Source organism: Nerophis ophidion, linkage group LG04 (assembly GCF_033978795.1).
Source record: "Nerophis ophidion isolate RoL-2023_Sa linkage group LG04, RoL_Noph_v1.0, whole genome shotgun sequence".
Lineage (NCBI taxonomy): Eukaryota > Metazoa > Chordata > Actinopteri > Syngnathiformes > Syngnathidae > Nerophis > Nerophis ophidion.
The window spans coordinates 35610021-35623625 of NC_084614.1; the positions used below are offsets into that span (position 1 = coordinate 35610021).

General features: G+C 40.7%; 1 protein-coding gene and 1 long non-coding RNA gene across 5 annotated transcripts in view; one reads left to right on the forward strand and one right to left on the reverse strand.

Moving 5' to 3' along the window:
• Positions 1-13605, forward strand: part of specc1 (sperm antigen with calponin homology and coiled-coil domains 1) — a 189866-nt gene that overhangs the window by 161680 nt on the left and 14581 nt on the right. For 2 of the 3 annotated variants that reach the window (XM_061897943.1, XM_061897942.1), the window contains exon 14: positions 6077-6193. In XM_061897943.1, the coding sequence (XP_061753927.1) occupies positions 6077-6193 (117 nt within the window). Of the gene's footprint in view, positions 1-6076; positions 6194-13605 lie in introns of those variants that run through there. The other variant, XM_061897941.1, reaches the window with a different exon arrangement.
• The window catches only part of LOC133551339 (uncharacterized), a 46968-nt gene continuing 35456 nt past the window's right edge, over positions 2094-13605 (reverse strand). For both annotated transcript variants that reach the window (XR_009806480.1, XR_009806479.1), the window contains one exon: positions 2094-2794. This is a non-coding gene — a long non-coding RNA (uncharacterized LOC133551339). The remainder of the gene's footprint in view (positions 2795-13605) is intronic.

A 13605-nucleotide genomic window follows, 5' to 3' on the forward strand; every position in this document is an offset into this window, starting at 1 on the left:
CCATGCATAGTTTTTTATGCATTTAAACAGACCAAGTGTGTATGTATGGGGCGGCGATGTTGGTTTTAGAGTGGGATGGGGGCTCAGAATTTGGCGCTACGCCCCTGCCTGTCGTATTTAGTAATAGCTGCCACACTCCCATTACCCCAATTGTCAAGTTTTGCAACCACAGAAGTGATTATTCCAAGAAAAAAAATTCTTACTCTGCTGACCCGCTGCTACATTGTTTATTATATCACTTTTCTTGCTGGACAAATCTTTGTGTTCTGCTTTTTATTGTGTTTCCAGTCAACTCTGTGAATGAACCTCTTCTTCTTTTTTTCCTCTGAGCCATTATAAAAGAGCCATGGCACTGCCTTTTGTGCCAAGCGAAACGCTTCCTGTCGCTTGATGCTGTGTTTGCTTTTCTGAGCTTGCTCCCAGCGAGCTTCTCTTGTCTACTGCTGTTTTAGCATGCATGCCTCTCCTCCTAATCTCCACAAGCACCACTCGCCTCTTTTACCCTGCGCCACCCAGACTCAAACAGAACTATCAGCTCAGACCTTCATCAGGACATGTTACACTCTAACTTTACTTTTAAACACACACAAACATGCTGCTTATCTGTGTGTTTGTCATGATCTATCTTTGTCTATGAGTGACTGCATTCTGGCTAACCTTAAATCTCTCCCTCAGTTCACATGCATGAGTACAATGTAAGAGGTACACACACACGGTTGCCAGCAGTGCTGCAAGAAGGGGTGCTCATGAGAGAAATGAGGGCTGACATGACTATACAGGTCTGCCCCTCAGACATACTGTAGCATTGATGCACAGGCCGCCAACTACTCTCACTTTGTCACCGGGGATGAATGGGTGAATTGTTATGGGGTGGTGATAGAGGTTTTTGAGACCCATAAGAGGATTCAGAGCTAGTTATTTTAAGAGGGGGAACTCGGACATTGATTAAAGCAGAAGAATTGAAAGGAATGAACTTCACCGCATGCCACTGTCAGTTTCATGTTCTGTACCTACATACAGTTAGTCTTTAAGATGGAGGACCATAAAAGACACATCTCAGTACCAGAGTTAATTGAGATTTTTGGTAACATTCATGTGCTGGAGTGAAGCTTTTGCTATTGTTTTTTCAGGACCGCGGGAGTTCTGCACATTTTCTGTCCAATCAGGTAGCTAATTGCATTTGCCTGCAGTGACTGATTTGGATCAATTGTGTGATTAGATATTTGGAATGAAAATCAGGTGGACTCTGGCCCTCGGGGCACAGACTGAAGATGGAAAGCTTGGAGCGTCATCTGTCACTTAGGGTATTGCTCGTAAGGCCTACTCAGTTTGACACAAAGTTCTCCTGCAGTTAAACAATGTGCTATCAGTTTCAAATATGTATTCATTTCTCTACTTTTTAATGCTTGATTACATCTTTTTAGTAACTCTTTAATCATTTACTGGGCTGCAGTCAGATGGCAGTGTATGCAGTATCATAATATTACATCTTCTGTATGTCATGGTTAGGTACAGTAGATGCTTTTAAAAATTTTGAATTCTAATTGTGACAAATATTCATTAATTGTGATTGTGACAATAGCCAGCCTGTGCTGTTCCTGTTATCTTGTGTGGTTTGAGCAAGTTGCAAACGTCCTTTTTAATATGATGCTTTTTTGCATTATTTAAAGGCTTCCTAATCCTACATTTCCAATGTCATGAGATTTCCACGTGAACTTTACATTGCTTGGCAATTTGTATCTGCACAGCACCACCACATGTTGCTTTTCTTGAAAATGGGAGCCAAGGATTGTTTTCTAAATTGTAACAATTGTGTTTCTAACCCAGAGTAAGGCAGCAATGAATATGGATTTAGTTTTTGTCGAGTTAAAGGTCACTGCTCCTCTTCTCTTACCACAAATCACATACAGCTGTTTCGTAACAAAGCACAGTTTGACGAGGTTTTTTTTCCCCATTATCCAATATTTTTCTTTTTGCTGACCAATCCCAACAAAGTAGGCATAGTTGGGAAGGAGGCTGCGGAATCCAGGATTGAATGAAAATTGCAGATTTAATTCAAGAATCAGTACCAGAATCAGAAATACTTTAATAATCCCTGAGGGGAAATTAATATTTTCAGTACAATCCCATTAAAGAGCAGACAAACATTACTGGGAGACAGAATAGGATCGCTGATGGGTCTGCCAACTTCCGGCGCCCCTTACAAAAATGGTGAGAAACAGGGAAGAAGGGCGGTGCGTGAGAAAATACAATTCAGTCCATGCCTGGGCCTTTGGAGAGGGCGTCAAGACGGAGGCCAAGGACGAAGAAAAAAACCTTTTAGCCATAGCACACAAAAACGTGTGTAAGAGGGAAACATCAAACATCAAAGAACAAAAAGGACATTAAAAGAGCAGAGCTGATGCAACTGCAACCAGCCAAATAAAAGTAAAACAACAACAAAAAAAGATACACACTAAGGTGGCCTCTGCGGTCTTCCACGCCATCATCTGCTGGGGTGGAGGGAGCACGGCCAGGGACAGGAGCAGACCCAACAAAGCAACCAAGAGAGTCGACTCCACCAACTCTCGGCCAGTGTCCAGTCCGCATGGACGAGTGAGACGCATGGATGCGTCTAAGGAGACCGAAGTGTCCAATACCTGCTCATTCAGCCAAGACACTGCGAAGCTTGTCCGTCCCGGAACTCAGAGCAAGCTCCGCAGCCCTGTCTCTTCATCCACATCTCCTCCAATCTCTCCAAACGGACATTGGTGTGGCAAGGACCCAGCAGCTGGTCTCCATGGCCAAAAGGCTCCTGTATAGAATTGAGGATTTATGAAGTATTTAGATTTTTTTTTTTAATTTTTTTTTTATGTGATCCAGTATCATCATAAAAGCCTTCGAAATCAGTAGAGCAGGACCCCTTTAATATGAGCTTATCATTAGTAGTGATGTTGCTAGCTACGTGTCTTGGGTCTCTGAGACGTTAAATCCTAAACGCTGCAGTCAATTCACCCTCCGTTCATCTCAGTGAATGAAAAGCAATACATTGTGAACAACTTGAGTTTAAAATCACAGTAACCTTGTCAGCAGACCACACAAGAGCTATTTCAACCTTCTGCGCATTTGCTCAGCACAGATGTTGTGCATTTGTGTTGATGTTGTTTTAACGTTTGGGAGAGGTCATGTTATGATTAAAAAAAACATACTGTGTTAGCGGTGATGAGGGCTATGCATTGTTAAAGTGGGGCCCATAGCAACATTTCATTTTGGGCACCATGCCACTGTGACCTTTGTGTTTTACTTCAGTTACCTTTGGACAGTTATTTATAACCATATCACATAATACTACCGTTGAATAATTTTACTGCTGCTGTTTAAGAAAAAGAAAATTTAAAAATATATATATTTTTTTAATTGGGCACCTATTGAATTTCTCAGAGACCCACTTAAATCACTACCTGTTGTGGGACTTACTACCCTGGAAACCTATCAACATTGTAACTGGGTTTGGGAAGAACATACTGACAAACTGAAAACCATTGATGTGAGGACAAATACTAGCATAGAGACATGTGACATTCGGATACACTCCTCCCTTCCTAAGTGTGAATGCTGTAATAAAATACAAATGTGGAGTTAATTTAGAGTGTGCACACCCCTTTTCCTGCTTTTAACAATGACTTATGCTTCGTTCTTTAATTGAACTAACTATAGAGTTTTTGTTGACTAGAGGGATGCTATCATAAAAGTAGTTTATAGGGTGTGTCAGCTTTATCTATTCATTGTATGACATGACATTTTGTAAGCCTCATTTCCAAGGGCATAATATGGAGTAAAAGAGGATGTGTCCATACTGAACCAAGAACAATAAACAATATCTTAAAGGAAGTATTTCTCTCAAAAGCTTTTTCATATCCTGCGACCCAGAATATAGTGTGATTGCAGGATCCCCTTTGAATTGCGCGTGCAAGCACACACACACACGCACACACACATGCGCGCATGTGCTGCTTTGCACGTTCATCACCCTGAGGATATTCCAAGAGACATTCATGGCTTCTAGGAACAACATTTTAAAAGTAACACATGCAGGCATGAATGTGTGCCTAAAGACACTGATGAGCAGAACATATTGTTAATGTGACCTTCATCATTCTGTCCTGGTGGTCTTCTGCTTTGCATGTCTTTACCTCCAAAAGATATCTCAAAATATCACCGGAGGCTTAAAGGGGATCCAAGTCGATCCTGAGAACATCCTGTAAAGGCATTAACCTTTTAAAATTGCCTGACCCAAGTACTGGGGAGGTTGCATTTGTGTTGCTATGGTAACTGCTACACAACGCTAGAACTGTATATCAATATACACGTGCTATATACATTCAACATTAGCTAAAATCTTGCCCGAATTGATTTTACAAAAAAAAATATCATTCAAATTACAAGCACCAAGCAGGCCAACATTTAAAAGTAGAAAGTTTCATGTCTCTAAGTCACAGGTGTCAAACTCAGGGCCCGGGGCCAGATCTAGCCCACCACTTCATTTGATATGACCCGTCACTTATGAGGCCCACCACGTCATTTAATGCGTTCTGACATGTTATTTAATGTGGCTGCCAAAACATTTATCCTTGCCCAGCACATAACTTAATGTCTCCAGCCACATTGCTTTTTGTGGCTCGCCACATCATTTTATGTGGCCTGCCATGTAATTTATGTGTAAAACATTTATATTCATATACTCACTCATGCAGCCCTCTGAGGGCAGCCATAATTGCGATTTGGCCCTCGATAAAAATGAGTTTGACACCCCTGACTTACGTTAACACACCCTAAAAACAACCGTGGATTTTATGGTACAAAAAATGGTATCTTAGTTGCCAGAATTTTACCGTAAAGAATTGTAGGAAAATGTTTCCATTTACAGTAATATGCCTTCAAAACCACCATAAAGTTTAACCTATAGATTATTGTGTAACAATATGATGAGGCAAATCGTTTTACATTTCGATTAATATATCATTTACTGTATCGGCTGGGACATCTCTGCGCTGCTGATCCGCCTCCGCTTAGGGTGGTTTCCTGCTGGCTCCACTGTGGACGGGTCTCTCTCTGCTGTGTTGGATCCACTTTGGACTGGACTCTCACGGTTTTGTTGGATCCACTATGGTTGAACTTTCACAGTATCATGTTAGACCCGCTCGACATCCATTGCTTTCGGTTCTCCTAGAAGGGGGGGGTTGCCCACATATGCGGTCCTCTCCATGGTTTCTCATAGTCATCATTGTCACCGACGTCCCACTGGGTGTGAGTCCCACTGGGTGGGAGTTTTCCTTGCCCTTATGTGGGCTCTACCGAGGATGTCGTTGTGGTTTGTGTTGTGGTTTGTGCAGCCCTTTGAGACACCAGTGATTTAGGGCTATATAAATAATCATTGATTGATTGATTGATTGACTGTTGCGAGCAGCCCTTTGAGGGAAGCCATACCTGCAAAGTGGCTCGCGATGAAAGCGAGTTTGACACCCCTGCTCTGCGCTAAAACTTAAGAAACAAAGCAGCTTATTACACTTTCTTATTACACATACAGTCCTCTCCAAGGTTTCTCATAGTCATCATTGTCACCAACGTCCCACTGGGTGTGAGTTTTCCTTGCCCTTATGTGGGCTCTACCGAGGATGTCGTTGTGGTTTGTGTTGTGGTTTGTGCAGCCCTTTGAGACACTAGTGATTTAGGGCTATATAAATAATCATTGATTGATTGACTGTTGCAAGCAGCCCTTTGAGGGAAGCCAAAACTGCAAAATGGCTCGCGATGAAAGCGGGTTTGACACCCCTGCTCTGCGCTTAAACTTAAGAAACAAAGCAGCTTCATTCACTCTTATTACACTTTCTCAACGCAAAGAAGACTGTTACTTCTTTTGGTTGTGTATTTTTTTTTCCAGCAAACCTGCCAACGTTTAAGAGGTTAAGAACTAATTGACCTCTTGTATTCATATCTGCTGCTTTTACAGCCAAAGTTATGTTGCAATGACACCATTATTATTAAATATTGTTTTTGGCTCGTTTGTGACTTTCATGTTGTTGTTTTTTGTGTACAGAATATTGACTTGACCAACTTCAGCAGCAGTTGGAGTGATGGCTTGGCTTTTTGTGCCCTCCTGCACACTTATTTGCCCGCCCACATCCCTTACCAGGAACTCATCACTCAAGATAAGGTACAAAAAGGACACACTAACACATGCACACACAACTGCAACTGGCCTGCAGAGCATCCATGAGTTTGAGAATAGATAACGTACACATTCAGGGGCGTAGCTCCAAAACTAGGCCCCATACACAAGTCTTCCCACCCTGCAACAAATGTTGACGCCCCATACACACACACTTAGTATGTTTACATGCACTACAAAACTAATGATTGCATGGACTTGGTTAAAACCATATTTTTAAAACACGTTTTGTGGGCGGTCTTATTCACATGGCTCACCTTCGGCAGCGTCCTTTCTCTGTCATCTTTGTTGTAACGGTGTAGCGTGCAAGGACGGGAGTGGAAGAAGTGTCAAAAGATAGAGCTAACTGTTTTAATGACACTCAGACTTTACTTAAATCAATAACGGAGCAGCATCTCCTCATCCATGGCTCTTTAGTGCAACAACAACGTCAGAAATGTGTCCCTTGAAAAGCCGGCCGACCGGAACTCTCAAATAACTAAAGTTTTTTGGGTGATAAATGTAAACTCATTATACCAGTATGTTTTAGCGCTTTCATGGCGAATTTACTGACGGATATAAGCGAGAACTTTACACTACTTTATATAAGAAATGGCAACAACGGAGGGTGAATAACAAGAAGAAAGAGAAAAAGTAGAAGCTTATCAACTATGGTGTCGGTACTGACTACAAAGGCGGACCGGGCACATTTTCAGGACTTATGCAGACACCAAATACACATCAGCAAGTACCAGAAGGTAAAAAAAGTTGCTTTTTGCATAATATTGCAAAACAAAACGCCAGATAATGTCTTACGTTCTACACACACCATATTTAATACTTGTATGTTGAAGCACAGTACAATCCATCAAGCGGTGCTGCTTGATATCTTATCAAAGTTGTACTAAAACATTTAGATACATTTTTGAACGCCGTGTGTAATGTTCTATATTTTCAATGAAAAATATAATATTTTGGTGTTGTTTACTTGAGTAATATTGCAGTCTACACATATCTCTTGTGTGTGACTGCCATCATATTGCAGGCCACACATATCTCTTATGTGTGACTGCCATCTACCAGTCACATTTATCATTTCACCAAGTACCAAATAAATTAGCTTCGAGGTCAGTAAGCACAACCAAAATTATGCCATACATTAGGCGCACCAGGTTATAAGGCGCAGTGTCGAGTTTTGAGAAAATGAAAGGATTTTACGTGCGCCTTATAGTTCGAAAAATATGGTATACTTACAACGTGTATATAAAATCTTAATGGAGGTAATGATAAGCAAAATTCCCGAAAAAAAAGTCCAGTTCCCTTTTATAGGTGAGATTAACATATCTAAAACATATATTATTTTGTTTAGTTTAAAAAAAAGTGATCAGGTCATGAATTAAAACAATATTACAACCGGTCATTATTCACTTAAATATGTTTACAAATCTGTCTAATGTTCCTTTACTTTAAAGTCTAAAGGAGAGATTAGTTGATACATACATGATTATCATCAGTGGGTAATACAAATCATAATATTATATTATTATGATTTTCATCTCCTAGGAATTAAGCCTCTCCCTGTCTTCATAAACTAGTAACACATTTGTTTCTATCTCTAATTAAGGGTCCTTGAATGTACCACAGTTACGGGCAATGAGATGCAAAATTGTTACTTGCCCATGCTGCCACACATAGACTTATTCTATTTTTACTTTTCTTCTTCTTCATCCTTCTTCCAAAATGCTGGTGTTGTGTGTGAATACTTAAAGGTGACATTTGATGATGTTTGTGTTGAGAAAAGTGTTTGAAGTTAGGTTTGCCGCTAACCAGGTGGAACAACAAATATCAATTTTTTACTAACATTTATGATATATTTTCAATCATTTAAATAGCAGAAAAGAAATCTTCAAACTACAAAAGCCCCAGGCCCCCGTGTTTTTGGCCTCGGTACAACATCCCTACTTACCCCTCCCACCTGGACGCCCCTGTGCACATTACATAATGTACAGAACCACACCCCCACATTCATCCTCTTGTCCAGTCATACGTAATCATGAGTTCCTACAACATGCAGCAAGTGAGCAAATATGTGTTCATGCATAGTTTGAAAGGCACATAGTTTCATTCACAAAGGTTATGTTTTGACAAGAAAATATTTTCATGGAAGCAGTGCAGAAAAATAAACCCTGAGGATGTCTTTTAAAAGTCAGTGCTCATATTGGTATAGTTACACCACATACTTTCGTAATGAGTTTAGCTGCTTTTTCATATAACTGACCTATCATATGCTGGCAGCTATAGCTTGGTGTCGACAGCCCCAAAACGCGATCAGTCACTTGGTATGTAATGTGCATCAGTCCTGCACAAGGCTCCTTCATGCGTGAAAAACATAAACACCAGATACCTGCATTGACTCATCCTATGTGACAAATGAGCCATGTGCGTATAACATTTAACTGATGACAAAGACATGACATTGCCCTTGTCAGTGAATAATTCAAAAGACGGGGGGTTGACTTTAATAACTCTTGCTGAGTGACTTTACCCTTAGGCCCGAGCAGCTCTTCCCAGTATAATCTGTCCTTCCTCTAATCCCATTACTGCCTCGCTTGCCCTTTATCATAGATGTTTTGACCGAATTGATGGACTCGCCTTTTAGGCAGAAAAAGAGAAACATGCTCTTTTACGGCCGGGTGTACATCTGAACTGATGGAATAAAAGCTTTGAGAGTGTCATGAAACGTCATCTAAAATATGCTGTAATCGGGATGAGTTCCAGCAGTTTAAAGGGAGGACCCGGATATGACGGCATCATTTTTAGTTGTTGCACGTTCACCACAGGTTACCTTTTTATTTGGTGAAATGTTTGCAGTAGTACTTTACTTTTCAACAAGTTCTCTTATTTTTTAACAGCATTTTTTTTTAAATATTCGTCATTCACTAATTAGAACGTGTAAAGTGTTGCTTTTACAAAATATACACCTGTACTGTGGACATTTTTCAATCAATCAATCAATCAATGTTTATTTATATAGCCCCAAATCACAAATGTCTCAAAGGACTGCACAAATCATTACGACTACAACATCCTCGGAAGAACCCACAAAAGGGCAAGGAAAACTCACACCCAGTGGGCAGGGAGAATTCACATTCAGTGGGACGCCAGCGACAGTGCTGACTATGAGAAACCTTGGAGAGGACCTCAGATGTGGGCAACCCCCCCCCTCTAGGGGACCGAAAGCAATGGATGTCGAGCGGGTCCAACATGATACTGTGAAAGTTCAATCCATAGTGGCTCCAAGACAGCAGCGAGAGTCCCGTCCACAGGAAACCATCTGAAGCGGATCAGCAGCGTAGAGATGTCCCCAACCGATACAGGCGAGCGGTCCATCCTGGGTCCCGACGAGCGGTCCATCCTGGGTCTCGACTCTGGACAGTTAGTACTTCATCCATGGTCATCGGACCGGACCCCCTCCACAAGGGAGGGGGGGACATAGGAGAAAGAAAAGAAGCGGCAGATCAACTGGTCTAAAAAGGAGGTCTATTTAAAGGCTAGAGTATACAAATGAGTTTTAAGATGAGACTTAAATGCTTCTACTGAGGTAGCATCTCGAACTGTTACCGGGAGGGCATTCCAGAGTACTGGAGCCCGAACGGAAAACGCTCTATAGCCCGCAGACTTTTTTTGAGCTCTAGGAATCACTAATAAGCCGGAGTCTTTTGAACGCAGATTTCTTGCCGGGACATACGGTACAATACAATCGGCAAGATAGGCTGGAGCTAGACCGTGTAGTATTTTATACGTAAGTAGTAAAACCTTAAAGTCACATCTTAAGTGCACAGGAAGCCAGTGCAGGTGAGCCAGTACAGGCGTAATATGATCAAACTTTCTTGTTCTTGTCAAAAGTCTAGCAGCCGCATTTTGTACCAACTGTAATCTTTTAATGCTAGACATGGGGAGACCCGAAAATAATACGTTACAGTAATCGAGACGAGACGTAACAAACGCATGGATAATGATCTCGGCGTCTTTAGTGGACAAAATGGAGCGAATTTTAGCGATATTACGGAGATGAAAGAAGGCCGTTTTATTAACGCTTTTAATGTGTGACTCAAAGGAGAGAGTTGGGTCGAAGATAATACCCAGATTTTTTACAGAGTCACCTTGTTTTATTATTTGGTTGTCAAATGTTAAAGTTGTATTATTAAATAGAGGTCGGTGTCTAGCAGGACCGATAATCAGCATTTCCGTTTTTTTGGCATTAAGTTGCAAAAAGTTAGCGGACATCCATTGTTTAATTTCATTAAGACACGCTTCCAAGTGACTACAGTCCGGCATGTTGGTCAGCTTTAGGGGCATGTAAAGTTGGGTGTCATCAGCATAACAGTGAAAGCTAATACCGTATTTGCGTATGACGTCACCTAGCGGCAGCATGTAGATGCTGAAGAGTACAGGGCCAAGGACCGAACCCTGGGGAACTCCACACGTTACCTTAACATAGTCCGAGGTCACACTGTTATAGGAGACGCACTGCATCCTATCAGTAAGATAAGAGTTAAACCATGACAGGGCTGAGTCTGACATACCAATTCGTATTTTGATACGCTCTAATAAAATATTATGATCGACGGTATCGAAAGCAGCGCTAAGATCGAGGAGCAGCAACATAGATGACGCATCAGAGTCCATCGTTAGCAATAGATCATTAGTCAATTTTGCGAGGGCTGTCTCAGTCGAGTGATTTGCCCTGAAACCGGATTGAAAGGTTTCACATAGATTGTTAAACGCTTAGTGCTCATTTAGCTGCTCTGCAACAATTTTTTTCGAGGATTTTCGAAATAAAGGGAAGGTGAGACACCGGTCGGTAGTTTACCATGAGGTCAGGATCGAGGTTAGGTCTTTTAAGGAGAGGATGAATAACCGCTTTTTTGAATGCAACGGGAACAGTGCCCGAGGAAAGTGATAAGTTTATAATATTTAGCACTGATGGACCTAATAATACAAAAAGCTCCTTGATAAGTTTCCCAGGAAGTGGGTCAAGTAAACATGTTGTTTGTTTTATTCCATTTACACGTTGTAACAATCCTTCTAATGTTATTTCATCAAAACGAGAGAAACTATTTTGGATATTTGCAGTATCCGCCGTATATACAATCGTATCTGTGTTACTATAACCCCGTTGTAGCTGGGACGCATTGTCTTTAATCTCCTTTCTAATAAGTTCAATTTTCTTATTAAAGAACTTCATAAAGTCATCTGCCGAATGGGTGGAGCTACTGGAAGGAGTCCCTTGTGAGGTTAGCGATGCTACTGTACTAAACAAAAATTTTGGATCGTTTTTATTAATGCGGATGAGATTTGAGTAATAATTAGTTTTAGCTAAGGTAAGCATGCGTTTATAAGTTATTAAACTATCACTCCATGCTTGATGGTGCACCTCAAGTTTAGTCGTGCGCCATTTGCGTTCCAGCTTTCTACATAATAATTTCTGAGCTCTAGTTTCTTCAGTAAACCATGGCGTACGCCTTTTTGGAGCCTTTTTTAACTTCAGCGGTGCTATACTATCAATGGTTTCGCGCAGGGCGTTGTTAAAGTTGTTAGTGAGGTTATCAATAGAGCCCACATACTTTGGGAACGGTGCCATTACCGAGGGCAGTAGGTCTGCAAGAGTCGTCGTTGTGGCAGCATTAATGTTGCGGCTGCTATAGCAGTTATTATTCGTATTAGCTTGCCGAACATGAGTCTGAACTTCGAATTTTATAAGGTAATGATCGGACATTACTTTAGTATACGGGAGTATCATAACTTTGGAGACGGTGATACCTCTGACAAGCACTAGGTCTATCGTATTGCCGCTGCGATGCGTCGGTTCATTTATTATTTGTGTAAGACCACAGCTATCAATTATAGTCTGGAGCGCCACGCACGGTGGGTCCAATGGGGTATTCATATGGATATTAAAGTCCCCCATTATAATTATATTATCGGCGTGCGTCACTAGATCAGCAACAAACTCTGAGAATTCACTAATAAAGTCCAAATGGGGCCCTGGGGGGCGGTAGATAACGGCCAGGCACAGAGGCAGAGGTGTGGCAGACTTCATAGAAAGCACCTCAAACGATTTATATTTATTATTTAAGTTAGGACTAAAGTTAAAGTTTTCGTTGTATATTAGTGCGACACCCCCTCCCCTTTTGAGGTGACGGGCAATATGCGCATTCGTATAGTTAGGAGGGGATGCCTCATTTATCGCAAAAAAGTCGTCTGGTTTAAGCCAGGTTTCGCTAAGACCGATGACGTTAAGGTTGTTGTCTCTAATGACCTCATTGACTAATAACGTTTTGGGAGACAAAGATCTGATGTTTAGAAAGCCCATATTATAGGTAGTGGGCTGTTTTAAGGAGTTGTTGATGAAATTATCCGTCGTAGCAATATTAATAATGTTGCGTTTATTATGCGCAGTGTACTTAAAATAATTACGACCATATCTAGGAATTGATATGACGGGAATTTTCAGATTGTCTACTTGGCGCTGCGATAAACTGAACGCATCATAATTTGCCACCTCAGTAGAACGCATGTCTAACTCTGACGTAGTCATAGACACAGTAGAAAAAACATTTTGTGAGTTGTGTATTATTCTACGAAAATTGCTATGTGTACAGGGATCATCCAGCCTGGCGCTGGCTAGTTCTAACTTAACTGACTCCATACCCAGGCTAGCAGGCTCTGTAATTGCCTTTTGGCCTATAGCTCATTTTTACTAGCCCTTAGCATGTTGTAAAGTTGAAATACAATAATTAATTTGATATTATTTAGTATTTGCTTCATCACCTGTACCACAAACCTAAGTTGTTGATGTTTTGTTCAGATAGTTTACCAAAAATTGACCCACATAGGATTGTTTTGAGCATTGTTTAATCAGTCCTGCTAGGATATCGCATGCTTTTTTGTGATTGCTTAAAATGCCTGAATTCACAGCAGTTTTTCAATTAGTTGCAATGTTTTATAGCTTTTTTACTAACATTGAATCAGCCTGTAATTTTATGAATTTGTTTTAGGTGTTCCTTGTAACCTAGAAAGCACAGTAGTGTAACACAAATTGAAAAACAAATACTGTATTGATGTTTTACTTGTTTTATACTGCACAGACTTAAAAGTAGACACTAGGTGGCAGTAAAGCTAATACTCAGAGCATTGTCAAACTACAATGTTTTAATTATTTATAAGTAATAATAAATTACAATTATAAACAGAAACACCACCAAAGGCTTTCTTATTGCTGCTGTCTGCTCTGTCATTATCAAGTTGCAGACATTCTCTGTTTATGTTTTATGCTTGAAAAGTCTTTGTTCATCTTAAACCTTCATTTATGTTTCAACACATTTACCCCCTAACATTAAGATCATTTGTGAACT